A 26,828-nucleotide genomic window follows, 5' to 3' on the forward strand; every position below is an offset into this window, starting at 1 on the left:
CAGTGTTAATTTTGACCTTAAAACAACAAGTTTCCTAATGCAAGAAGAAATGCTTGCATTTTGGAGGCTTGACTGTATTTTTCGTATTCAGCAGAAAGGGTGAATTATTTTTTTAATTGCTCTTGGCCTTAAAAATATACACCCTTACATCTCCAAAATGCAGCCCAGAATTATCCCTGATGCATTAGAAAGTGAGCAAACCCCTTCAAAAGCTCATTTTAACCTGGGCTGCAGTGGGCACCTTGGAATTAAAAGCATCAGGTCTGCATCCTCATTGGGGTTGAATATAAGGCATAAACCAGTGAGAACATGTGCCATCATGTCCTACCGGTGTGTTCTTGTGCTGAGACACCACACCGTTGCAGTCCTTTTAAGTGAAACTGTTCAATAAGCAGGCAAAGCTCGTTTGTTGTGTTGTCTTCTGTTTTGGCAGAGCAGCCCTTTTTACCTTTCATCTAAAGGAGATCCACCACTGATATAAGCAAACTGTGTCAGCTACGAGCACAATTTCTGTAGAAAAATAGATGTCCATGGGGATTCTCACCTTCTGCTCCATCAAGCAAGTGGCTAGAGGGAGTGATGAGGGTGAAGTTTTCAGGATTCAGGGATCAAACTCAATGGCAAGGCCCAGACCACAGCTTCAGGGTTTTCTTCTCTGGTTCTTGTACAGCCCACAAGCTTGTAGCTGGGATCCCACTAGTATATATTAATAGCAATCGGGTAGCTCTGTGTTTTAGTTTCCAGGTATTGTTTCCACAGGCACGTCTGCACACAGTTGCACAAACCAGGTCTCCTACAATCGGAGGGGATGCACGTCTGTGCAAAGGCTTTGCTGGTTTAGGTGCCCTACAGCAGGAGCAGGAAGGAAATGAGTCATTCAACCTTTTTGCTTTGGCTGCACCAGGTTTGCAGAACTGATGAGGAGGCACCAAAAAACAATAAAATACTTCCTCAATGGGCAACTTTTATGGTTCTTTCTGCACCCTGATATCGCTTTGGTGTTTTCTTTTCAAAAATCCAAATAACACTACAGGCCAGAGGAATGTGGCTGCATTTGATTCTATCAGGAGTATAAATGCATCATTTTGGAATTAGCAGTTGCACCTTTATATATAAACTTGAGTTCTACTTTGCACTTAAAGCAAAGTTTTATTATTCACTTTGTAATGAAGATAAAGCATGTGATCTCAGACTTAAAACACTACCTCTCTGAAGGGTATTCACTCTGTCTATTTTGAGATACTTCAGTATCTTAATTTGGTCCTCTTCATTCTTTTCAATTGCTCCTCTCTCTTCAGTGACAATTTATTGAACCGTGCTCCTAACTTTCATCTTATGAAATGAAACTACATACTAAAAGAAGCTAAATTAGAGTTTATGAATACTCTTTTTGAATACATTTGATGAGATTTTACCAGTTCATCCTTTTATTAATTTAGGAAATATGTTAATCTAAAAATTAATCTAGTAATAAATTGTCACCTTGTCTGATCTTTTTTTTTTTTTTTGGCCCTAAATGATTTCAGTATGTGTCTTTCTCTTCATCTCATGTCTGGCTTTTCAAAGAGCATGGCTGATTATAAATTAACACCAAAAATGCTGGCCATTCATTAGGACTCTGGGAGACACAGGAATTCCTTGCATACTTTCTGCATAAACATCTGCTCTGGAGATGTTAGCAGTTCAAGAACATTTTTGTACTCTGCATGAATTGTTCAGATGGGAGTGGAGGGAAGTCTGATGTCACTGAGCTTGTGCAAATTGTAGTTTTAACTCTTTAGGATCAGAAATAAAAATGTCTTATTTGTAACATCACTGACTACCTGTGTTGCACGCTCTGGTATCACAAGATCCTCATGTGCGGTTTAAACTTGTGGGGCAATCTTATACATAATAGGATTTTCTAAAATGTAGGTGTAATTCAGACTTTCTGTATTTTCTGCACATTTAAAATTCATAAGAATTTGCTACACTGAAAAAACCTGCAATTAGGTAATGATATGAACAACTGCATCTAATTATTGTGATTATCCCAGTTACAGAGAATTAAGCTGACAGATGAAGTATATTAAAAGGAACCATTATGACATTAATCATCAACCCTCCTCCATACTTAACTTGTATACCCCAGTGCTATTGGCTGTAAAGAGGCAACGGTGCAAGAAAGAAGAGATGCATGTCAAGCATTCCTGACAGCAGATGACTTGGCCTAATGACTGTGGTCTTTTGAGGTTAGAAATGTGCTTGCTAACCTGGACGTTAGTGTTTGTGAAGCTCAGTGTCTCAGTTCCATTGTAATCTAGGATATATCAGAAACAGCCATTAATGGATAAAAGTGGCAGGACCTTGGGACCAGTCTGCTACTGTTCCTCTTTTCTAACAGTGATAATCATGCCAAGTAATATTTTCATACCAGTAAGTCTAGTACGTTACTAGGTTCCCCACTTAGGTTATTATTTCTCATTCATGCAATGTTAACTTCATATTAATGGTCAGATTTATTAAATCATTCACACAGTTATAAATCATATGTAGTTGTCTAGCATTGTGTGGCTGATCCATGCTGTCTACTGATGCACTGAACTGTACGTGTGATATTTTCTTTGAGCTTCTCATCCACTGTTAATAGATGAGCTTTTCATAGCTTTAAAAGAAGTATCTGGGGTCTGTGTGTTTCCCCCCCTCCCCCCCAATCTTGCTAATAAGTATTTAAGACTAAATGTACTTTTCTGTACAGCTCTCTGGTAAAGACATTTTAATTATCCCAGAATCAAAATATTTAAAGTCAGGGAATTCAACATTAGAGACCTTACTTAAACCTAAATTTGTTAAAGCATAAAAATGCACAAAAATGACTCTCAGACACTCATAAATCTATGCTGTAGTGATTTAGGTACAGAAATTAGGTAAACAAATATGAAATAAAACTTTCAACACAAATTAAAATTAGTCTGAAGACAAAATTAGTGAGATGTCTAAATCATACCTAGTACCTGACCTTTGGACAGAGGTCAAATTCTTTAAGTGTCTCCTTTATACTGAAATTCCTAGTTATAATGAACTTTTTGGAATAACTAGAGAAACCTAGGTCTTTTATTCCCAAATCTTATGCATAATCTTGCTTTTTCCTCTATTTTCATATAATTTTTCAGTCTGAAATCAACGTGAGACTTCGTGAGCTGGTAACTCTTTAAGTCTTTAATTGTGACCAATACACTGATAGATGACTCTTTTGATTGTTTTATTGCTTTATGTGGTCGTTAGAGCTGTGCTTGGTTACTTAGTATAAGTGGAGGGAAAACCCCTCCAAATACTTAAGATATACAGAGTCAGGTAGGCATATTTCTGGCTTAGTTAGTTAGTCAAATTTATCTTCTGCTCAAGCAGAAATACCTCATTAATTTTAATGGGACATGTACGGGATTATTCCTGCAGCAGGTTTAGCTTTACACATCCCAGCATCTGTCGCTTCTTTTTCCTATGGCCATGTATTAGTCTTCTGAATGGGGTAACTGTTGCAATAAATGGTTTAAATGCAGATGGACACATCAACATCATTCAGTCTGAAGATATTTTGGCACAGCTGCCAGTGGTGATAAACAAGGCATCTGGCTGCCCTACCCGTTCTCTGAACTTTATGATACTGTGTTGTGTTAATTCCACTCCAGCCTAGTTTATAAACTACAGTGAATTACTTTGTCCAGTGTTGTCCACGAACCCAATAATCTCATTATTCTTGGAGAGTCATAAATCCCATCCCTGAGCTTCTTCCACTTTATCTCCTAAGGGAACCTGATTTCCAAAGGTGCTGAGCTCTGCCAGCTCCTGCCAAGCCATGACTGCTCTTCCCCACACTGCAACGTGCTTCTTGCAGGTGAAGGACCAGCAGCTGCCAGAAACCTGGAAGTGTTGGGAAAATTCACCAATAGGTAAATGTTGGGTGGAGCAGACTCAGTGGCAGCATCAGTCCTTTGAATCCCAGATCCTGCATAGGCAGGGAGTGCAATGTGTTATCAATAAGAACTACGTTCACCTAGTGAAAGACAGTACTGACAGCAAAACAGTAATGATACCTTTACAAAAGGTAAGTCATCAGGGTGACTGGAGCTGGCCTTCTGAATTCATATATAGACTGCTTCATAAGAGCCCTGAGCAGTTCCCAAAATGTAAAAGGCAATTGAGAATTTTACATTTTGCTGTCCATCTATTATTGACTTATTTACATGACAGTTGGATGTAGAGAGACCCGATGATCTGAGGATGATAAGACACCCCATCTAAAACAGTAAACAGACTGGGAAAAGACATGAAAAAACATTTCAGTGAACAGCCAGACTATAACAGAAGTGTCTGAAAAATTCCAGTCCCGCTTCTGCATTGATGTGAACTCTATTTAATACAACATTTTCTTTTGTGCTGGTTTCAGTAATTCTCCTGCTGACAAAAAAATAACACGTGGTTACCAAAGCTCCCTACTGGCCATATAACCCCCAAATGCTTCTTACTCCTGCTGTGTCACTGCAGCAGAAATCTTGAGTCCTTTTTCCAAAGCAAACAAAGCGCTTTGCTGTTATCTTTGGGAGAGGCGGTTGGGAACATTTTTGTGATGAGGAGGGTGTGTGTGAGAGTCTGAAAGGCAGAGGGAGCCAGGAGGCATCTTCTTCATAAGAAATGGGCGGTGTAGCATTCCTCTGAGATGAAAAGCTACTCCTTCCACTACGTACAATTAAATCAACACTTTAGTCATGCTTTCAGAGTGGAGACAGGTAAACTGCTTTGCTTTGGGTTTGCTGTGATTTACGGTTCACTGTTGAATTGAAACCTGCAAACGTTTTTGGCTTTGAACTCTGCAGATGCTCTTTGCTGCCTGGGCTGGGCTGCGTGTACACAAAGGAGGAGAATACAAAGGGGTGTATGTGTATGAGAAAAGGGTGCTCTCCTTGACTTTCCAGAACTCCAGTTCTGCTGAACATCTTGGTACCTCTGCATATGGATGAGTTGGAGGGTGTGTTACAGAGGGAGGCAGGCTCCTCACCCAGCCTGGCTGACATTTAACTCCTTCCAAGCTCGCTTACATGGCTAGAGAGCAAGTGGGCTGATCAAGGTGCGTCCTGGCTTTAAGGACTTGTCCCTCAGTAAAATATCATGGCGCTGACCTTGTACTCTTTAGGTGGCAGCTTTGCTTTGGGAAGGCAGTGCCAACCCTACAGCCTGTCTCCAGGCCTAGAAATGCCCTGACTCTGCTTCTTGATGAGCTCAGAAAATGATGGTATAGACGAGAAAAAAGCAGGGTGCCCAAAGCAGGCTTTGAGGTTTTCTATTCATTTCAAATGTAATTGCTTTTGTCTGATGGTGTGCACTTTGGTGTTTGAGTGTCTTTGGCTGGAAGGTGAAGTGGTGCAATGAGTGCAATGAAAAGGCCTGTCTTAAACAGCCTCAGCAAAGAGCTGAGTGTGGCTCTTTCTTGCTGTCTTTGCTGGGAGGTCTTTGAGCCCAAGTCTGGGCTGTGGCTGAGCCAAATTAAAGCAGCTGTGAAGCAAAATGGGCTTTGTGAGGCCTTTGTGCCTCTTTTAATCAGGATCTGGGGGTACCAGAGTTGTCACTGACACAAGCCTGAAGCTCCAGACTGAGAAAAGGCCTTTTGTGATGTCTGGGAGGATGATACAAGTATTGCGATATGTCCCCTCTTCCCTTCTCCACCTCCCAGGAACCTCATCTCCCCACCCTGAGAGCAACTTGGGATCAGCAGCTGCTTAGCTCCTGCTGCCACAGGCATGTTTGTGCAGCAAATCCATATGCACATAGTCTGAAGAGAAACCCCAAGGATGGTCTCACAGCACCTCTGGCCTCTTGCTGTTCAGAGATTCCTGCTCAAGAAATGCATCCTCCCTCCACCCCTCTCCAGAAATGAGAAATGGGAGTCCTGCTCCCTCCTCTAGCCCTGAGAGCCTTCTTCTGTGGCTGAGGAGAGGGGAGATCTGGGAGCAGGATGGAGGAGCTGTGTTTTCCCTCCCTCCTGGGTGCCAGAGCCTCAAGGGATAATTTTCCTGGGAGGAGAAAGACTGAGGAGAAAGAAACAAAAAATATCAGGTTGCTTATTTCTTGAGTCATTGCCATGTCTATATTTCTTTCCACACTTGAGAAAATTTTGTGATGTCGACTTTGAGTCCTCTCCTATTCTCTCCCTCCTCTACTGGCATTTCTAAATATTCCCTTTAATGCATTATTCTGCATATGAGTCCCATCCTATAGCTCCTACCCATGCAAACAAGGAGAACAAACCCTGTGCATCAAGGCCAAGAAGTCCTACAACTGCCTGCTCCTCTCCTTGATCTACATGCCCTTATCCTATAATTTTAATTTTTATTGGTATTCAACTTTCTCATCCCAACCTTGCCTTCCTTTTGGGATGGTAGTGAGGAGGAGCTTAGGTTCAGGTACAGCTGTGGGCAGCCAGGATCCTGACTCCAAGGAACACTGGAAAGGTGGAGAACAGGAGCTGAACAAGCTGAGACGCCACAGGGAATTCCTCACATTCCTCTTCAGCTGGGCAAGACGGTTTGGGGATTAAAATCCATGACAACAATAGCAGGGAAATAAAGCGGCTTCCTAAATCTGGGGGAGCCATTAAATGTAATAACCTGCAGCCTGCGGAAAGCTGGGAGACACCAAGCTGGGCTCAGCGATGAAGTCACTGCTTGTGGGTGGTGCACACAGGAGTCAGAGGGAATAAATCCAGCCCTCCTTGTAATCTATAATGTATTTGTGGAATTCAGGAAAGCAGGTTTTTCTGTTAGGTTTTATCTTCATTGCTAAAAAAGGTATGTTCCTCCTGCGAAACAATCCGTCCATGTTAACTTGCCTGCTGTAAAATCCTGGAGGAGGCAATTTTATCAAGGAGTAAATAGAGCTAAGTCAGCATGGGCAGAGAGTATGCAGTCACCTCGCTCAGTTACCTTCCAATAAAAGAAAAGATTTTACAGTCCTGTTGTTACCTCACTGTAGAAGTTAATTTTTAAAGCACAGAAGACAAACCTGCAGTGCCTAGAAAAGCTATTGAAATGCCACGTTATGGATGTCGGGACCGATCTGCTCAGAATAAATTGTATGCCTTCTTTGACCCATAGCAACAGTATTACTGCTGTGAGTAGAGACAACATGCACAAAGGAATGCTGTTTCATTTTAATCATACTGAACTCTCCCCTTCGAATCCTGGTTTGATCTCAAAGATCAAGAGCCACAAAACTGGTTTTGAGTATGATGGTGGGTAGAGCTTAGGAGCTGTATTCAGAACAGGGAAGAAGCAGTCAGAAATTCAGACAGCTTTTAAAAAATAAGCAAAGATACAGTAACAGTCGACTGCAGCTACACATTAACTACACATTTGATTATAAAATTAATTGCTCTTTTAGGGCTTCCAGATGAACGCTGACTTTTTGCAGTTCTGTCACCAGTTTTAAACTTACCACTCAGCTGTGATGCTGGTTTAACTAGTTAGAGAGCAATCCCCCTTCACACCTTGCACCTTCTGGATCTTCTAAAATCCAGACCAGGATGGAATACAATAAGTGCAGTGCTCCAAAATGGGGCTCAGAGCCTTGATTCATATGACATTCTTAAACTGCTCTATTGTTCTTAGAATACTGTTTGTAAGTAGGATTTCTGCAGCTCACAGGAGCCCCGTAGCTCCTCATGTCACTTTGGTTTCATTGTTATTCTGGACATATATTGGTTTCAGCAATGCAAAGGAAGGAAGGGGAATTCAAGCGCATATGGTGTGCATGCAGAAATATAGCTAAAAGGACAGTTGCTTTCTGAAACAAGGCTCTTATGAGATCTGTGCTGTGCGATCTCAGCTTCTGGGTGTTTGCTGCAGGATATCACCGTCTCTTATGGTGACTGCTGTACTTTCTGATGAATGCAAGAAATGCAAGGCTGCCTGTGAGTACCAGACTTCCTCTGAGCACATATGCAATATCAAGCCCCTCAAGGATTTAGTGATGACTTAGCTTAGTGTGGCAGAAAGGTCCCACAGTGCTCAAGCAGCCTAAATAGTGATCTTCTGGATGTGTACAGAAGCAAAGAGAGTACGTGTAATGGGGAAAAGTGAAAAGTTAGGCAAGGTTTTGGGAATCCTCCTAACACACACCATTTCTGCTACCACTTCTGCTACCACCATGGAGAAGGCAGCACGACAAGAAGGAAGCACAAGAAGATACAAGTGGGCTGTCATGGAGGGGTAAATGCAGGGGATCGTTTTCAAATCTAAAGGGATGATGGCAGAGAAACTGTCTCGCTCACTCAGTGGTGCTCTGTCCAGCCTGAGGCAGGCAGTGCAATCACAGTGGTGCTCACAGCAGTGCAGGGAAGCGATGGTCACGTCTTGGTGCCATTGTGCCCTACACTGCTGTGATGGGGTTCTATCCAGAGTATGGTCCTCATCATTTCTGGGACTAAAGTAGCTCTCTTACGTCTTCCCCCTTTGCCGCAGAGAGCATAGGGATACTGGCTGGTGTGTCTCTAAGTGAGGGGCTTGTGTTAGGCAATGTGGTGTGACATAGAGAAGAGCAAAGGAGTTACTATAATACCATTTCAGTCAGCACTTTCAAACTGTCCTTCTCTACTTTTCCTCCCTTGTGAAAACTGTAATGTCCTCATCACCTCAGCTTTATTGGAATTTCCAGTCTGGCTGACTCATCCACCAGCCTCTTGTACACTCCCTCCAGTACTCTTCCCCATCAGCTAAAAGGGCGACAGGTTTTGGTGGTGTCCTCTGGAAATCCCCCTGCCTTGAGGCTTTTAAGGCTGTACGAGGAATCTCTTAGGTGCCTCCAGCTGCTGTCCTGCCTGCCAGCAGCCAACCTAGCAGCCAAACAGTTTGCCCCTGTCTGAGTCAATGTTTCCTTGACTGTGGGTTTGCAAAAGGGATGCTCCTTCCTGGCTCCTTTGGAAAGTGTCTAGTGGGAGATGAGCCCCCCATGCCATGCTGGTGGCTGTGAGGTAGAAGAGTAGGCTTTTGAGGAGTCACAGGGTGAAATCTCTGCTCTTTTTTTTTCTCCACTTGTTTGGTTTTGTTAGTTTTGTACTAGAACAGGAGTTTTGCTAGTTTTGTACTAGCACAGGAGTTTTGCTATATTAGGGCAATTTTCCTTGGGTGGTGGCAGCAGCCTTATATTTGTGGACTGTAAAACTATCTGAGAGCAGCATCTGGTCTCTCAAAGGAGCAGCCCAGTTTCTGGCAGGGAGGGACAAACAGTCCTAGTCTCAAAGTATTTTTCACCATGTGTCTCCCAGATCAGTCACCATCAGAGAGGGACTTTTCCCTTCTGTCAGTGGAGCTGCTGGGTTTACAGCTGCTGAGGAACGAGGGCTTTGAATCTGCCAACAACTCCATCAATTGTTTGCATCAAAATAAACTAAATAACCAGAAATGGAAATAAACAACAGCAAAACAAGAACTGAAAACCTCTCCCAAGCATTCAAGTAGAGGGAAACTTTATTTTCCCGCGCTGGATTCCCTTTCTTTCCCCCTCCCTGTTTGTGGGCATTGTCTTTCTACCTTTAAAAAATATCTAATTCAAGAGTAGGGGACAGAGTGGAAGAAATCAGTTCCACTCAGTAAAAGCCTCGGGACAGTGCAGTTTTTTCTGCTTTCTGTCTCGCTGTCTCAAACGCAAAGCTTGTAACTTTTCTTCTGCTTTAAGCTCATGCCTCTGTGAGAGTCTGTGGTTACAGCTTCTATTTCTACATTGGTAATTTCTGACCTGTTTGTTGTTTTTTTTTTTTTCCCTGTGGAAAGAAATATGCCCCCACCAGTGTCTAAAAGCTCTTTAGACCTAGACTCTTATCATTGGCATCTGTTTAAGGCCCTTTCCATGATTTGGGGACCACGAAGGGCAGATTTGCAGTACTCGGTGTCTTCTGGAAGCCTTGCCCGGAAAGGAGCGGAACATGAAAACGTGCCAGCAACAGGAAAAGAGGCATCGTTGTCAAGCTGCAGCGGTAGCAAAATGCAGGAGGCTGGGCCAGCGGTGAAGACGCCAATTTTCAGCTGGGAGGAGCCAGGGCCAGCGCGGCGCTGGGGCTCGGGCGCTTGGCCTCAGTCGATGCACTGGGCAGGCGGTGGCGTGCGGATGCGGGAGAGAAATAAATGAGGAGTCATAGCGAAGACGCATTTCCAGCCAAGGGGAAGGAGCAGGCCTCTCCGAAGGGAGCTGACGTTGGGGATTACTGGAGCAGAGAGCAGGGGGAGCCTCACGGGTCTGGCTTCCACCCCAGGCCAGTGCTAACATCTGGGCACAGCTGTTTCCTGGAGCCCTTTCTGCTGCTGCACATCAGCTTGTTTTGCAGCAATGGAATCAAATGGCACTTTCCTCGCTTGCAACAGTAAGTCTGTACAAATGTCCTTGCATTTCAGCTCTCTTATCTTGTCCAAGAGCTTTGTTTTTCTTCTCTCTTCTCCTCCCTCTTTTGCCTCCCCATTCTCTCATTTGGAAGTAATGCAGCATTTAATCAGTGTAACAGAGAGAGATGGCAGATTTTTCTCTGTTGATAGGGTTAGCTGTGCTGGTAGGAAGGGTGTCTTGGCTGGATAAGTGTCTGCAAGTCCAGAAAAGTTGATTCAAATCTCCTCCCCTTTATGGTGAAACAGAGTGGGATGGATGCTTAACTGAGTAAACTCTCTGGGCTCTGGTGAAGACAGCAGAGCAGGATAAATCACCTCAGCTCAGGGTCTGTCCCCAAGACTCTATATAAATGTTAAGTACAAAATAAGGAATGTTTCTAAAAAAGAAGAAATCCTCTCTGCCCTTCCAGCAAGTGAGGTTTAAGAAGGTTCAATTGATACTGAGACTGTGAGGCTTGTCTGATAGACAGGGTAATGAAATATCTCTTATTCCCTTGTCTGACCTTAATATATTGCTTTGTTACCCCTTCATTGCATTTTACGTACTCTGATGAGCAGAAACAACTCAGGGCTGTGATAGCTACAGATTGAAATGGGATATTGTGATCGCACAGAAATGGGAAAAGTCTACAGTGCTTATTTTTATTTCATGAGATAGGTGCTTTCTTACTATAGACGAACTATAAACAAAAATAAACTAATAGAGCAATAAGTGACTGACAATAAATATAATCAGTTTAGCATTATCAGGAGAAATGTGAAAAGATTCCCCCAGGCTCAAGAAATCTTCCCTCTGATTTTCCCAGATGCTAGAAATCTGACAGGAAGGTGAAACAGAGGTTAATGTTATACTTTTTGTAGGTATCTCATTCATTATACAACCACTGGGGAAAGAAAGCTAAGAAATACATCTGGAACTATTAAAATATCTCCTATTCTGTCCTGTGGGTCATTTTTCAGTAAATATTTTTTAGTCTTCTGGGGTTAGGAACCAAGAAGAATTCAGTGGCTGTTTGTTAATCTACACAAGTGTTGAATGAGCCAAGCTTTTACAAAAATATTTACTGAAATTCCTTGACACATATCACACACAAGTGCCAAAGTGACTCTGAATGCCAGACTACTTAGACAAGAGATGTTGCTCACATGTTCGTTTGTTAGCCGTATCACACTTGTGCTATGTAGTTTGTCAGAAATTTCTCAGATACTATGGTTTATAGATATGTTTTGTGTATGGCTGTATGTTGAAATTCAGTTTCTTTCTTTCAATTTGTCTCTTTTTTTTTCCAACATAGATACAACAACAAGCTGTATTTACCATGTCAGAATTAATCACAGGCACATGATTCAGTCTCATTAAAATATCTGACAATCAGTAGGAGACACCTGAGATACATTCTGGTAGCAGAAGCAGGTATTACTGTAAATGACAGTTTCTGAAAACTTTGTATAGTTTTGTTTACTCTGCATTTGGATGGAGAACTGAGTCCCAGGAAGAAAATTGAGCACGCTCCCTTGTCCGCAGAGCCAGAGTAGCTGCTGTGATTTAGCAGTCTATGCCTTTTATTTTGAACGTGTTTAATTTGGCTGGATGGGTTTCTCATTGCTTATTTTATAAAGGGTCATCTACATATAGTATGCAATGGATCTGCTAGACTCTGTGGGCTATTAATAATCTTTCTCTTGCCTCATGAAGTTGGTTTGTTTCTGAACTGGGAGCCCTTGTGCTCGCACAGATTATAGAATAGCTAGTTTGTACTATGCCTTATTCTTATACACTGACTTTTTCATCCAAGACACTGTGTACATTGTGCATGGAATGCCACAGCCCCATTATGGGAATGCCTTCTGCCGCAGCCCAGGATGAGAATCAGCAGGGAAGGGTTAGTAAAATCCTACAAAATAAGCCATTTCCTTATTTCTTCTGTCAGCTAGTCCTGATGATTAACTTCTAGATTTAAATTTCCAAATGAATCATCTCCACCTGCCCTTCTTAGCTGGGAGCACTGAGGAGGCTCCTTCTGGGCTTCAGCCTCCGTGGGTGGAGATAATGCTACTTCAGATCAGCTGGGATGTGCTCTGAAGCAGTTGGTGACTTTGGTCTCCTTTCCTACAAACAAAATTCTCCTAGCACACCCCATTTGATACAGGTTGTGCCTGATGCGTTATGTGGGAGTTTTTTGAGCCATACTGTTTCTAGCAGTGCAGAAGAATTTGCAATACTGACACTTCTCAGTACATTAAACAGGCAACTTGTCCCTTTTTCACACAGGACAAGTAAAACTCTTTTTTTGTTTTGTTTTGTTTTATTTTGACGCAAAAGCTGCTATATTTCCAATCTGAGCAATGTCTTCTAGTAAAACTAAAGCCTGCAGTTGGTTTTGAGATTATTGCCGTTGTGCAAAGCCCAAACATCAGGCCCAAAAGCAGATGAGTCAGGGCAAGAAGATGCTTGGGGAAAAATAGATTTTAATGAGGAAATGAAAGAGGAGGAAGGAGGAAATGCCATCGCTTGGAAAACTGCTGTAAGTAGTAGAGATGAAAGGATACAGCCAACTACAGGGAAAAGCAAGAGGGAGAGGTGTGTGGGGAAGAGATGGTTTGTGCAATATCCAGAAACTCAGCTGACTGGATAGGCGGCTCTTGGAGCCAAAGGTGTCATGATTTGGGAGCAAAGTATAGTTTCCTTTACAGGGAGATCAAAATATATAAATGTGTATTTATGAAGGAAAGCTACAGACAAATACTTGGTGACTTGATCATCCAGGGTGGGATTCAGCTGACTAAATGTAAGTATCTGCAAGAAATTTTAGGCTTATAGGGATCTAGACAGGTGAATTGTACCCTGTCTTCTGGCTTCTCGTTCCGTGCACTGTAGATATCTAAATACTGCAAGACTAACCCCCAGTCCATGGGTCTCCTAGGTCCTTACCATAGGTGGAGGGTTTCAGTCCTTACTTGGTCAAGCCCACCAGAATGGAAGGCTGCAGACTTTGGTCAAATACAGAAGTTTCTCTTTTTCTTTATGCAGGTAGAGAAGATTTTGGCACAGTTTCTTCCAAACTGAGATACTTCCACACTTTAAATGAGCCAGTTTAGACAATCTGTGTGGGGACATTGTCACACCTTGGGCTGCCCCTCACATGGGTACCTTTTAAAGCCCTGTATTGAGATACCAAACAACAAGTCTCGTTGGCTGTTTTTGGCTAAAGTTACAGGGTGCTGAAATTTCAGATAAATCACTTAAGGGAAAAAAAAGGATTTTTTCCCCTAGTTTTGCATAATTCAGTTGTGCAATTTAATTATTGCACAAATTTTGCCCGGCTACAGAATGGTGAGAGTGACCTGCATTTTGCCTGTAGAAGAAATTTCAGCTCCTGAAAAAAATGTCGAGAAAAGCTGTTTAAGTGGCCTTAAAAAAATGAAGCTGGGACCCACCTACAATTGACTTTGGTTTTATGAAGAGAACATCTTCATCAGCATGTGCCCAGAAATGTGTCTTAGGAGTTAGGCAACTAAGCTGCATGAGTGCTCCTGGCTGTTGGTGCTGGTCCTATCCATCAAGTTGATATCCTTCTTTTCAATTACTTTCTTCTCACTCTTCACACCAGCTACTGGAAAAGCTGTAATTTACTGCAAGCCAGTGTTTGTTTTAGTGCCTCTCACTGCAGCCAAATCTCTACGGGCTTTGTGGTGGAGGGACCAGTGGAAGGATGGAACCAAATCTTCAGTCTGGTTTTCAGTTCCTGAGTGCAACGAACTTTAGTTAGGTGTTTCACCTGGATTTCATCAAGAGCACAGGGCAGTAGCTTTTGGTGGGTCACAGACAGTGCTGTGCATAGATCCAAGCTCCCTTCAAGTGACCCAGACTGGCAGAAAGATTTATGAAGGTTTTCACAAATAAAGCTCACAATTTGAACTGTCTGTGAAATGTCTAAGCAGGCAGCCTGGCTTCATCTATACAAACCAGTGCCAGGGCTCTGCACTGTTTAACTGCTAGCACATTCCCCAGCATGGTTTTGATCCACAGCAAGCTAGCACGTAGCATGATCTGTGTGATGGCATGGGCCTGCAATCCTTCCCAGTAGGCAGTCTGGTTATAGCCAGCCTGATTTGAGGAAAGATGGCTGGGCTGCATGGATTGATCAGACAGAGCTGGAGAAGGGACCATTGTCCTCCCAGAAACCTTGCAGACAAGGCGAGACAGCCAAAGGATACAGAGAGAAAGTGGGGCTGAGAAATATTGGGCAGGGTGACAGTGCTGATCTCAGTGCCCAGAAACCTGCCCATCATACAGCTTCTTGCCAGCATGCCAGCAGAGGAAGGTTTTAGGCAGTGATTTGAAGGACAGCCACAAGATGATACTTGGGGAGAACTCCGATATGAAACTTCAAGGTCACCCTGCCCCGGCTCAGCAGGACCTCTCAAGCACCCTGGAAGGGAAGTAGAGTGGGCAAAAGCCAATGTAAGGAAGAGAATGAGGTTTGCTGATACTGCCACGGGCTTTGTGGAGAAGCCCATTCTCAGTGTCACCACAAGGTGGAACTTGGTACATACCACATGCACCGGAGATGCACCCACCGTCAACAAGCAGCAGCATCTTTGGCCAGAGATGCACCGATGCTTATGGTCTCAGCACCCACTCCCTGGACCCGCTCCCCGGGAGGGAGCAAGAAGGGGAGCACTGGTGTAGAGGAGCCATTGGCATTTTTTGTTGGTGGTGAGAAACTGGCTGTTCTCAAGCTGTGCTGTGCCAACAGCAAGGCTGGTCCTCAGAGGATGTGAGGCGTGACTGGGGACAATAAAGCTGCGAGCAGTGAGTGATGTCCTGGAGGTAGCAAGGAAGGAGGAAGGAATGAGGTTTCTACAGGTGGGATGTGAGAGGGCATGAATGAAGTGAAGAATGGACTCCAGAGGGAAAGGCAGGGCAGGTGGGACCCTGCAGACATGGAAGGATCCTTGCTGTCCTGTCCTTCCCACAGGGTCTCAGCTGGAAGACTACTCGCCATTGCTGGGACCACACTGATCCCAGGGCTGCTAAAGAGCTGATATAAAAGCCATGTTGGATATAACCATGGGGTGATGGCAGATGACAAAAGGGGCCTCTGCAGATGCACTTCACAAGTAACATCAGTGATTTGCAAAAGCACTGGAGAAACCAACTAAATCCTCATCACTTGACAGGTTTTCTGCTTTTCCAAACAGCAGCCACTGCCCAGTGCTGCAGCCACTTGTGCTCATTTCCAAGCAGCCGCTGCACTGAAAATACTCATACTAGGTGTGCAAAAGTAATCTTAAAACTTTATTTACCATGAGGAACTTCAGTTTCTGAGTGCTCCATCAACTTAACGAGTGATGGCAGGTTGTCATGTTACTACAGACCAGCTGAATACAGCTTTTCCAAACTCTCATTGATTCTGAGTTCACCTAGATTGAATGGTCTCACACTTGCTGAGGACTAGGAATATGTAGGGGCAGACATTACAGTTCCTTAATGAGCAGCAATACTCTGATTGCTCTATTACTCTTGTTAAAATAATTCTATTGAATTTCACTGTGAGGGAGCCTGGGAAGGAAGATGAAATTACAGTGTTCAAAGAACAGCATCATGTAAAATAGACCTAATTTTTTCTTCTTGGTAACAAATACAGAGCAAGGCACAACCTTTGGCCTCTTTTAGTGGGAAAATCTCCCCTTTACATGACATTTGTTATTTGTTATGTAACTGCCATAGGCATTACTAGTCATAATAGAGTAATTTACATCAGGTGTGTGATGCAGTGGGGAAGTAGTGAGGTCATCACCAGCACAGGTATTTTCATTCCAGTCCTAAATTATCACAAGTCTGGGCAAATCAGCAGCTGACTTCTGTCATGTCATTTGTGTCAGTGTGGTGTAAAGAGACTATAATCAGTATTAGGGTTGCACCACTTTTGGTGTTGCCCAAATGTGGTAGTGATGGGAGAACAGGTTCAGCCCCAAAGAGCTCAAAACCAACCTGCTTCTTCCTCTGTGAAGTGGTAATAGTGCTTCCTTAGCTCCTTTGTATAAGGATGTGACGGAGATTAATTAATTTTGGAAAATTGTCTGAAGAGCAGCCTGTGCATTAATAGTTTTCTCACATAGCCTGTTTCCTACCAGAATCTACAGTCTTTCTATCTCAAGTGCCTGTTTCCTGTGCATTAAAGCACTTTGCTAACTTTGGGACCATGTTCTGACATCCTCATTCACATTGATTTCCATTTGCTCTGTGAGTAATCCAGCTGGAATCGATAGGATGATTAGCACAGCCCCAATCCTGGGCATGGGGACATGAATAACTTCACTCATGTGACTAGTGCCATTTATTAAAGTGGGATTGGTCACATGGGTAATATTGCATGCTTGAGTGTTTGCAGGCTTCAGACCGAGTCAGGTGTTACCTGCAATGAATAAGGGTTGGAGAATTTTTCCCTAAGCCATTTGCAGGAATCACTTCCTCTAGCGCTGGAGTGTGATGCAGCATCATGTCACATCAATAACCAATGCCATGTAACCCACAGTGTCACACTTATCCATCAGGCTTCGTCTACAAGATGTGACATTGTCTTTGAATGACCTCAAGAACACAATACATCCAGAACTGTTGTTTCCCAAAGCAGGGTGTTTCTGGCCCAATGATCTCATCTTCATTTTCAAAACAAACTGATTTTAACTACCTTGCATCTCTGAAGCCCTCACAACAGCAAAACTCGCACACTGCTGTTCTGGAGAAGTATCTAAACTCAGTGAATGCTGATCCTGTGCTTTGTGTATGTGCAAACTTCAGGGATAAGTACAGTAAAATGTTCTCTGAGGGCCTGGAAAGCTCTGAGCGGTGCTGTCACTGGCACTGACTATTAGGAATTAATGAGAAAATGAAGCAGAGGGGCTCTCAGTGCTCCCAAATCAATCCCTATGGCACTCTGGCTGCTGCTGGATAGGAGAACTGGTGCACAGAAGCAAATTGTTTTGCTAAGGCAAGTACGGGAGACTACTCTCTTCCCCATTCCTGTAATTAGATCAGTCCTCTCCAGTACAATGTGAAATACAGGAAGTGCTCAGAGACTGCTAGCTAATAAATATCATCTAGCCATTACATCATGGTGCCCACCTCCTAGTCAGGGCAAAAGCAAAGCTCCCAGCTCCCAGGGGAGCACCACAGAGATTACGACTCTAACATCCAGCCCCTGTAGGTACAGGGGGCTCAGAAAAGGCTGGAGGTGTTTTCTCAAACACCTACTGACTGCCTGGCTAACATGTTCAGCAATGTCCCATCCAGAACATGTCTTTATTCTCCTTTGCTGTCTATGATTTATAGTTGCTATGTGTAAAAAAGGCGTTATTTGTTGTACTGCTGTTCAAGGCCATGCAATGGCTCTACCTTGTCCCCAGAGAGTTTCTTACATGCAGCATATGGCAGCGATTACTGACTCTGATCCTGTCCTTGTTCTGGTCAAATAAACCAGTCGTCTGTGCTTACCTGTGAGTGTTGGTAGGGCTTCCTTCAAAATGTGGAGAAAGAAAGGGAAAATGGCTGGATTGCCAGATACCAGAAATAGAGAATAAGTTTCTAAAACCTGTGTTGAATATGACAGGGCGCTGGTGATGGAAAGCCTTTGATTAGGACTCCAGCAGAAACAGTAACATGTGGTTTGCTGTCAAGTTTCTCAAGCATGTGCTGGTTCTGCAGTAAGGGACATTCACCCCAGCTTGACTCCATCTCCCAGCAGTATCTTCACCCTTGGCTTGCCTGGCAGGGCAGCAGCTAACAAAGGCAATAAAAAAACCAGCCTGTAACGAGGTCTATAAACTCACCTGGGATAGAACAGTTTAATAAGTATAGCTGCTGTGTTTCAACACAGAAGGGGTCATGGCTAGGGAATAGATGGATTTTAGTGCCAGCCATTGCCAGGACAATGGGCAATAGTCATGAGTTTCAGCAAAGGAAATTTATACTGGTCATAACGAACAAATTCTTCACTAAGAACATCTAAGCTCTTGCACAGGGATCTAGATTGGCTATGGAGTCTCCGTCCTTAGAGTTATCCAAAACTCACCTCGACAAGGCTGTGAGCAACCTGATCTACCTTTGAAGGTGACCCCACTTGGAGTGGGTGGTTGAACTAAAGAGCCCCAGAGGTCCATTCCAACCTTAATTATTCTCTGATTCTGTGTAATCAGTGACCTATTAAACCACCGATGGGGGCTTATTCCTGTACCAGACTGCAGGATAAATTTGAATTACAAAAATAAACGCAGAGCTAAGCAGAAACGCAGAGTAAGTGACTCACCCAAGTCACACAGGAAATCAGTGGCAGAGAAGATGCGCTCCAGAGTCTTGGGAAAATGCTCTTCTCTAGGCGGAAAAAGAAGAGCATTAAAACACAGTTTCCGAGCAGCTTTGGGGCTACGTCTGCCCTGGCTAAAAGGTGTTTTTAGCTTCCCGTTCGTTGCAAGTCAGTGGGAACAGCACGGAGCCGCTTTGCACAGAAGAGGAAGGGTGGAGGCAGGCTCCCTCCCATCCAGGCGTTTGCGGGCAGGCTGAGCTGACAAGCCCCAGGCACTGATTAGGAGCCACAAACAACGTTTGGGACTCCTCCAGCCCCTGGAGATGATGCATAAAAACCCACTGGCGTATGACTGTAGGAAAACTTGTTCCTTCTACCTAGGCAGCTGCCGGCAGGCTCCTCGGTCTAATTTTGCGTGCTGGTGAGCAAAGCAGGAGGAGAGACTTCCCACCGTCCCACCCCCGGCCGGACTCTGCCCTCCCCTGCCGTCCTCTGCCTCCGTTCCCTCCTCGGAGCCCCGTTTGACACCGAGCACGCCGGAGGCTCCTGGATGAGCAGGGATCCCTGCAGGGGTGGCGTGGCCCCCCCCCCGTCCTTCCCGACGCCTTTCCCCGAGCCCCAGGCTGGATGATGCAGTGCTTCCGAAGGCAGCCCAAGCGCAGCGTGTCCCAGGAAAACATCCTACGGGAGCAGAGTCGTAGAGTGGCCGCCTTGAACGGCATCAGGCTGGGTAAGGGACAAGTTGGTCAGACCCCCCGGCACTTCCACGCTCTGGCAGCCGCTTGATTTCTGCCTCTTTTCCCTGTGCAGAGGCAGTGCTCCACCCTAAAGGCAGCCCCACGGTTATTTTTAAACTCCCGAGGTTTCTTTTCCTTTCCTTTGCCTGTAACCACCCGCCAGATTTGTAAACCGCTCCGTTTGAGGCATCAAAGAAAGTGGGACCTCTTCGGCAAAGGGTCGGTTTCCAGATTTCTTGCTGGGCTTTCTGAACTGTCGCTGGTTGAGGTTGGTTGGGGAAGTCGGTGCCCTTTTCCTGCCTGATTTTAGGACTTCTCAGTGGTGTATTGCCAGTTGCTATATGAGCCCAAGGAACTACGCAGAGGTCTGCATTCACCAGATGAAAAGAAAGAGGAAACCCAGGGAGTTTCTGTGTCTGGCCATGAACTCGTTGCTGGCCAAGTGGATGCGAGTCCCTTGATTTCTGTGGCTACAGAGCAGGTGGAAATGGAAAATAGCCATTTACCCACCCAAGTTCTTTGGATTTTATCAGAAAGGCCTTCTGCCCTTTTAAACCAGAAAACCTGAGTTATGTCTGGCCTTAAACCAGGTGGGAGGGGGAGAGCAGGCAGGAGGAGGCTTGTATTGTAGCAGTTGTAATTAACGTGTTTATATCAGATCAGCAAATTTGCAAGTGAGCAATGCAGAAATACGGATTATTACTGTCTTCTATAGACATCATTCTATCTCCTTAGTGAACTCAAAGCCTCGCTTCTACCGTGACAGCTATCGTTTTATTGTGTTTCCTGCTTGCTGTAAACCTGAGATGGATAATACAAAGGTTAAGATTTTTGATGTCTTAGTGTCTAAACCTTCATAGTGCAGTATATTAACTTCATGGTTATTGCAGTGCGGTGTGTGCTTGAGGGACTCCTACCTTTGCCAAACATGATTTTCACTCTGAACATTACTGCACACTAAATATATCCCATTTAGAAAGATATATTTTTTTTTTAGATATTTTGCGAGATGGGGGGCCTGACCCTTGAAACACACTCTGCGATTTTGCATGCCAAGTATGTATTTGGTATTTCACAGAGGATGCTAAGAAAGACACAGTCCTGCCACATGTTTCAGGCAGGATTTGGACATCTATTTCAGTGTGGTGATTGTGCTTCTCATGCCTAGTGTTGTTATATAGTTGGAAACCAATATCCTTGTCCTGCTGCACAGTATTTTTTAATTTTTAAATGATGTGTGTGTATGACGACTCTGGTTTCTTTTACACAAGTTTCCACTGCTGTGAGATGGAGCTCTGGACTGCAAACCTCCTTAGCTCCATGGGGTTGTTGGGCAGAAATGCTCAGGAGCTGGTTCAGGCATAAAACCCAAAGTGAGGTTTCTGCTGGGAAAAGGTGTTTTTTTTTTCCGGAGAGCAATTCACATGACCAGCTGAGAGTGATGTCCCACTGGCACATCAGGGGTGTGTTTGTGGTTCCTGTATCAGGAGATCAGAGCATCTTCTGCTCCATCTCTGGCCTAACAAAATGCTGGTGCTTTGTAAATAGGAATAGAGAAGCTAAGTGACTTACCCAAGGTCATTTAAAGAGTCTGTGGCAGTGCTTGGACTGGGCATAGGAGGCAGGGCCCAAAACACTGTCCCTCTTTCCTGGCCAGTTTAGCTGTCTGAGCTTGAACTGCTGCTAGACAGACGCAAAACAGGCTTGAAACAGGCTGTGCCCACCCAGCTAAGGGGATGGTCCTCCTTCTTCTGGGCCCACCATTGGGTGCTTCAGTCAGTACTTGGGGTCACCACCGGCAGCGATCAACTCTGGGTGACTGCTCTCTATCTGAAAGGCTTCCCACGTCAAAGCAATGACAGAGCTGTTAGACACCCATGATTAGCCCTCTCGCCCTTTCCTGGCCAAACCCGCTGTCTCCTATAGGCAAGCTTGTCCTCGTCCCCTCCCTGGCTTGTCTCACTGCCCTCTGACTGACGCTCCCTGCCATCTTTGATCTTTGCCATGCTTTCACCATGCACCATCCCTCTTCATCTTTCCCTCCTGCTCTTGTGAAGTGCAGTGGCCTCCTTTGCCAAGTCATTTAACCTGGCCTGGTCCTCAGGCACAGCGGCCAAGGGGGAGTGGGAGGGCTGCTCCCAACCTGTAGTCAGATCCTCTGAAGAGGAAGGGGAATTTTGACCCACGCTAATGCACTGACTGGGCTGTGCCGGTGAGCAGGATGAAGGGCTCTGAGCTCCAGCTTGTGTCTGACCTATGTGGATCAAGCTTGGAGGAGAGGAATCTGCCCCTGACCACTGCTTGTGCCCATCCAGATTTGCCTATATTACATTGGTGCAGATCTTTGAGATGTCCAGGTAGCATGACAGGTTACACATGCTGTATGCAGTGTCTGTGTAACTAAACATGCCCCAGTTAACAGGGATTTCTCATTACACACTTATGCACATAGGCATTCAAATGATCTGATGGTTTTCCTGCTTTTCTCCTCATGTCACCCTAGGATGACATGTCTTCCTCCTAGTCCCATAACGATGCCTCGCATGGTTGGGATCTGAAGAAAGAGAAGGAATGAGGCTGGGAGCCAGAACAGAAATGTTGTGGGTGAATAGAGAGAAGGAAGAAGTTTGTTTCCTCTCCAGGAACCTTGAGGGTGCCACAGAGATGTTAGTGAGGCCTAAGTCTGTGGTATCTTCTCTGCACTTGGAAGACCTTTGCCTTGGAGGGAAAGACTTAACACCACAACTCAGGAGACCAAGGACCTGTAAAGCTGTTGTGGTGTCTGTCCTTCATCTGGATGGTCTGGCCTCTTGTCAACCCCTGGGCATGCTTGAACCTCAGCAAACCCAGGAGGTTGTCCCAGATCCCATAGCTGGGATCAATCTTTCACCCTGTGCTTTGCAGGAGATGGTTTTTTTTTAATTCCCTCCATGAGTTTCTTTCTGAGGTTTCCAGAGGAGGAGGCATTCAAATTCTCCTCTTGGGAACCTCCAGACCAGACATGAGCCAAGAGGCCCAGGGGATGCTGTAGCATGGGAAGACACTTAATTAATGAGATAGCTAATTGAATATAGAGGAAAGAGAGAGGCCACAGCCATCTTTTCAGGATCTCCAGCTCCCACTGTGATGCTTTCAACTCTGGATGCCTCAGCCAAGCTCAGCTCCGGGCATGCTCCTTGGCATCTGCACCAGTAAAATGATGTGAGTGGCTCACTGAGTGGACACTGGACACCCCTAATATTATCTCTGATGGATATCTCAGGCTTTCTTTGGCAAACTAAAATGCTCTCTTTAGGCCAATGTATCCTGGTTACAAACTCATGGTGCTGCTTTTTGCTGCAGCCACCATGACCCACCTTGGTGCTCTGCAGCATCTGGCACTTCAGTTTCCTGTATGAATTGTCAGGAGTCTGGGGATTTGGCCACTCGGATCTCATCCTAAGCTTTGTTTTTCAGGCAGGTCTGAAGTGATTCTTGGTAGTTTATTGCCTTGCCCTGTTTAAAAAACAATTCAAGGCAGCTGCGTCTTCCAGAAAAGAACAAACTCAATGTCACAGGGTAATGTCACACTGCAATATAAACATTGCATAAATCACTTTTAACTTGGATTTCTGCTTTGTGAGACCCCATGTTATATTTATGTAGCATTGGGAAATTTCCCATGATGTGAGTGTCAGGTGGCTGCAAGTGGCCAAGTGGTTATCTGCATTGTCAAGATAAGGCTAGCAAAAATCCCATTGAGTTGGGATGTGCTTGGTCAGTACTACAGAGTTACATGCTGTTTCACCAGCTTTGAACCAGCCTTTCATGCAATGTCAGAGAGTTGCAAGGTGCCTATTACCGAAAGCCCAGGATGTGTTTCTCATGTTTCATGCTCTCACCCTCCCCAGCCCACACACTTCAGATCTGTAATTAATGGTTGTTTTGAGGGACAGATTCTCCAAGGTATTTAGGTATGTGGAAATCATATACTGCTGAGACATTCAAAACCATGTAGAATGCCAAATCTATATTTTCAAAGTCTCGGTAGATGCCTGTTGCCTCTTGAGATGTCTAAGTGCTTTCCTGAATCTAGGCTAAGATGTGAAATCTGAAGTTCCTGGAATCAGAAGGTCTGGTTATCATTACTTGGCATTGTGGTGGCCTAGTAGGGTAAGAAAGATAAAGGTCCTCTCGGATACTAGCTGGGCAATGAGGAGAGCATGGTTGTTACCTTATTGCTACGTTATTGATGTGATGCTGCCTGTCACCAAACTTATCTATGTATGTCCTAAGCTTCATGACACTGATCTTCAAAATTCCCATGTGGATGGAAGGGGACTGCTTGCCGGAGAAGGAAGAGAGATATCTTTGTGTATTCCTGTTTTCACAAAGGAAATTTGTCACAGAATAGATTTGAAATCACTTGAAAGTTCCTCACAGTACTCCAATTACAAGTTATACAACTTTCCTTCCTCTGCTTTTACTGTTATGTTGTTGTTTTTGTTGTAGTTTTTGCATCCTAACATTAGACTATATTTGCTGGGAAGAAGATATTTTATGTTTGTAAGCCACCTGAGAATTATAGTGCAAAAGTCTTTGGACTCAGATCTAAGAAATCTACAAGGCTCCAGCCTCTTTTGTGAGCATAAAGTGTGGCATGGCAGATTTCTGGGTCTCTGCTCTGCTGTCTTCCCCAGACCTGGCTGTACTGCAGTGGTCTATCTATGTCTGTGATTAGTGTCCTGTGGAAGGGAAGATCCTATGAGCATCATTTCTTGAGTTGACTCTTACAACATTACCACTACTGTTTCTCTGCAGGCCTGAAAGATGACAAGGATCTCAAGTTCCTCCTGAAAGGCAGCCAGCTGCTAAAAGTGAAGTCAGGCTCTTGGAGAAAGGAGAGGTTTTATAAGCTCCAGGAGGACTGCAAAACCATATGGCAGGAATCGAAGAAGGTGCTGAGGTCTCCAGAGTCGCAGATCTGTAAGTAAAGTTTGCTTCATCATAGGCATGGGGCGCTGTGGGCAGAGGTGCTTGGGGTGAACCAGGACCATTATGCTTGCGGTGTGGAGGTAGGGCTTGGACCAATGAGACCAGATCCTTCATACCTCCTGTAACACGCAAACTGGGTGATGCTGTCAGCTCCAGAGACAGCTGGGAGGAATCCACCATGTCAGGAATGGCCACATTTCCCAAGCTCATGAGCTACTGCTTAAAATCATTGTGGGGTGGGCCGTGCTGGTCTCGGCAGCCCTGCCTGGCTCGTTTCCTCCCCAAAGCAAGAGTTCAGGTTACTCAGGTGCCCGAGCCCTAATGCTCAGTGTGAGACATGGCTTGGGCATCTGCAGTGTGGTATGGTGCGCTTGGGCTGTTGGTCTGGGCTCTGCCAGGACACTTTTCTGCCTGCAGCCACTGAGAAAGCTGGCATTTAAGCCTCACAAGGGAACCACAGAGATGTGGAGACCCAAGGGCTGGCAGGAGATATCGCTGGGAAGGAAAGCCTGTTCCCATCCTTATCTTGGAAACTCAGAATCTGGCCCATTGTAAAACATCCAGATACAACAGTCACCATTATATGGACACAGGGAAAACCATTCTGTGCCAGCATTGCCCAGCTTGGGGCCATAATTGGGACGAGGAGCCCAATTGTTCAGTCAAAACAGGATCGGGCAGGGTGTGTAATATCTGTTTATATCTGTTTTTTCTTCTCATTTGGTATTTTTCTGACATATTTCTCTGTCACTAATCATCACAGTCTTCTAAAGCCAGGAGGTAAATTAATAACGTGGAATTTTATGGCATGTTGAAATGTAGAACATGCTGCCCATGTTAGCTACACATTTTTTTTTCGTAGCAATCACAATTAACTAAATGAAGGAGGGTGTTCCAGATTAATCCCCTTCCACAAGCAGTGATAAGATTTCCAGTAGGAGGGGTAAGGTAGCAGGGCAAAGTATGTTGTGTTTATAACCCTGATGGCCACACTCTTCTCACATGACCTTGGGCACCTCATTTAATCTCTTTGTGCATCCTTCCCCACACATTTCCTTTCTCCTCCTCTATCTAGCTATAAAAGGCCTTGGATTGGAGGCTGTCCCTTACTGTGTGTTTGCATGCCCAGCATGGCAGGGTCCTGAGCTCAGCTGGGCTGTTTAGGTACCAATGCAATAACCCATGATAACAAGAACAAATGCAGAGACCTTAGTGGATGTTTGCTCCCTAGGAATGCCTGCTCTGTTGAGCTCTGTCCCATATAAAAGCAAAGTCCTTTCCCAGGTAATGTCTTGCTATAAAGCAAAAAAGGATGTGAGTGGAGAAGAAAGACTTTCAGAGCTTTCTCTCCTGTGCTCTGAGCCAGCAGTTTCCAAATTATGGGGGCTGAGAGCATCTCCAGCAACAGTCTAGACCCCACCTAGTCCTCTGAAGTAAATGGGCGGGCGTCCTTGTGCTGTCGCTCCAGGACCTTGATGTCTGCTTGGAGAAGCACTGGTTGAACCCATTGCCTCCATTGCTGGGGCAGTGGTGTGGAGAGCTGTTGGAACTGTAACTTTTTTTTATATACTGAGCTGCAATAAGAGCCCTGCAGCAAGATTGAATCCTTTGAGCTGGGTGTTGGGCACAGGCTGGGAGTGTGTCTGCATGGGTGTGGATTTACAGCACTCAAGATACGCTTTGCTAACTGGGCACAACCAGCATTGCCACACTGCTGGAGACGGCGGCAGGAAGGAGAACTTGCTGTGCCCTGGGAGTGTCCTCAGTGCAAAGTAAAGATGGAGTAATACTGCCTACTGACTCACACCCACATGTATGCTCCATAAGGTCTCCATGCATGCACACCTTTCCCTGGAGATTCTTTTTTTTTGTCATCAGGATAGTAAGGAAGAGAGACAAGGCAGTCAAGGCAGAGCTTGTCCTTGCTGCTCTGAAAAAGTAAGCCCTGGCAGGGCTCCAGCTGGGCTGGCTTTGCACTCGTACACCCGGCAGGCTACGGGAGCATGCCTGGTGCCAGGCTGTCCTCCACACACTCCTGGGAGGATGTGAAGCTGTGCCAGCAGTTGTGGTGCAAGCTTTTGGGATGGTTGGAGGGCCACCTTGGGGCTGCTTTTGAAAGGTGCTGTGGATGCACCTGAAGCTGGAAGTCAACCAGAGAGATGAGTACTGGACTGACATCCGCCCAGTCCCCAGCCATAATGCCAAGGACATCTGTTTTCCCATGCCTTTCTCCTCTGTTGGTTCTCCGAGACCTTCCATCCCCAAGTTTTCAGAGTGATCACTGGGTTTGAGTTTGTTTCTTAAGCTTTTGACTTCAGCGGGCTGCTTTGGGTTTAGGTATAGAGACGATTACCCTTGGTTAGTGCTGTGTCCTCTGGCAGGCTCTATCACTACGGCTGCCT

The 26,828-nt window shown here is 44.9% G+C and overlaps 1 protein-coding gene and 1 long non-coding RNA gene across 4 annotated transcripts in view; one reads left to right on the forward strand and one right to left on the reverse strand.

Moving 5' to 3' along the window:
- Positions 1 to 317: 317 nt before the first annotated feature.
- On the reverse strand, positions 318 to 19,120 carry LOC138684477 (uncharacterized). 2 transcript variants are annotated; one of them, XR_011323768.1, is made up of 3 exons: positions 18,719 to 19,120; positions 17,908 to 18,192; positions 318 to 846 (listed from the first exon to the last, which is right to left on the reverse strand). It is a non-coding gene; the product is annotated as an uncharacterized lncRNA (long non-coding RNA). The 2 variants fall into 2 exon arrangements; XR_011323767.1 differs by lacking the exon at positions 318 to 846 and adding an exon at positions 9,461 to 10,748 and having other exon boundaries at positions 18,719 to 19,119.
- Positions 9,873 to 26,828, forward strand: part of PLCD1 (phospholipase C delta 1) — a 57,521-nt gene continuing 40,565 nt past the window's right edge. The window contains exons 1-2 of one of the 2 annotated variants that reach the window (XM_069778290.1): positions 9,873 to 10,387; positions 24,253 to 24,417. In XM_069778290.1, the coding sequence (XP_069634391.1) occupies positions 10,354 to 10,387; positions 24,253 to 24,417 (199 nt within the window). In that variant the 5' untranslated portion in view covers positions 9,873 to 10,353. Of the gene's footprint in view, positions 10,388 to 19,145; positions 19,446 to 24,252; positions 24,418 to 26,828 lie in introns of those variants that run through there. The other variant, XM_009916448.2, reaches the window with a different exon arrangement.

The sequence above is a fragment of the Haliaeetus albicilla genome, chromosome 2, assembly GCF_947461875.1.
Source record: "Haliaeetus albicilla chromosome 2, bHalAlb1.1, whole genome shotgun sequence".
Classification (NCBI taxonomy): domain Eukaryota; kingdom Metazoa; phylum Chordata; class Aves; order Accipitriformes; family Accipitridae; genus Haliaeetus; species Haliaeetus albicilla.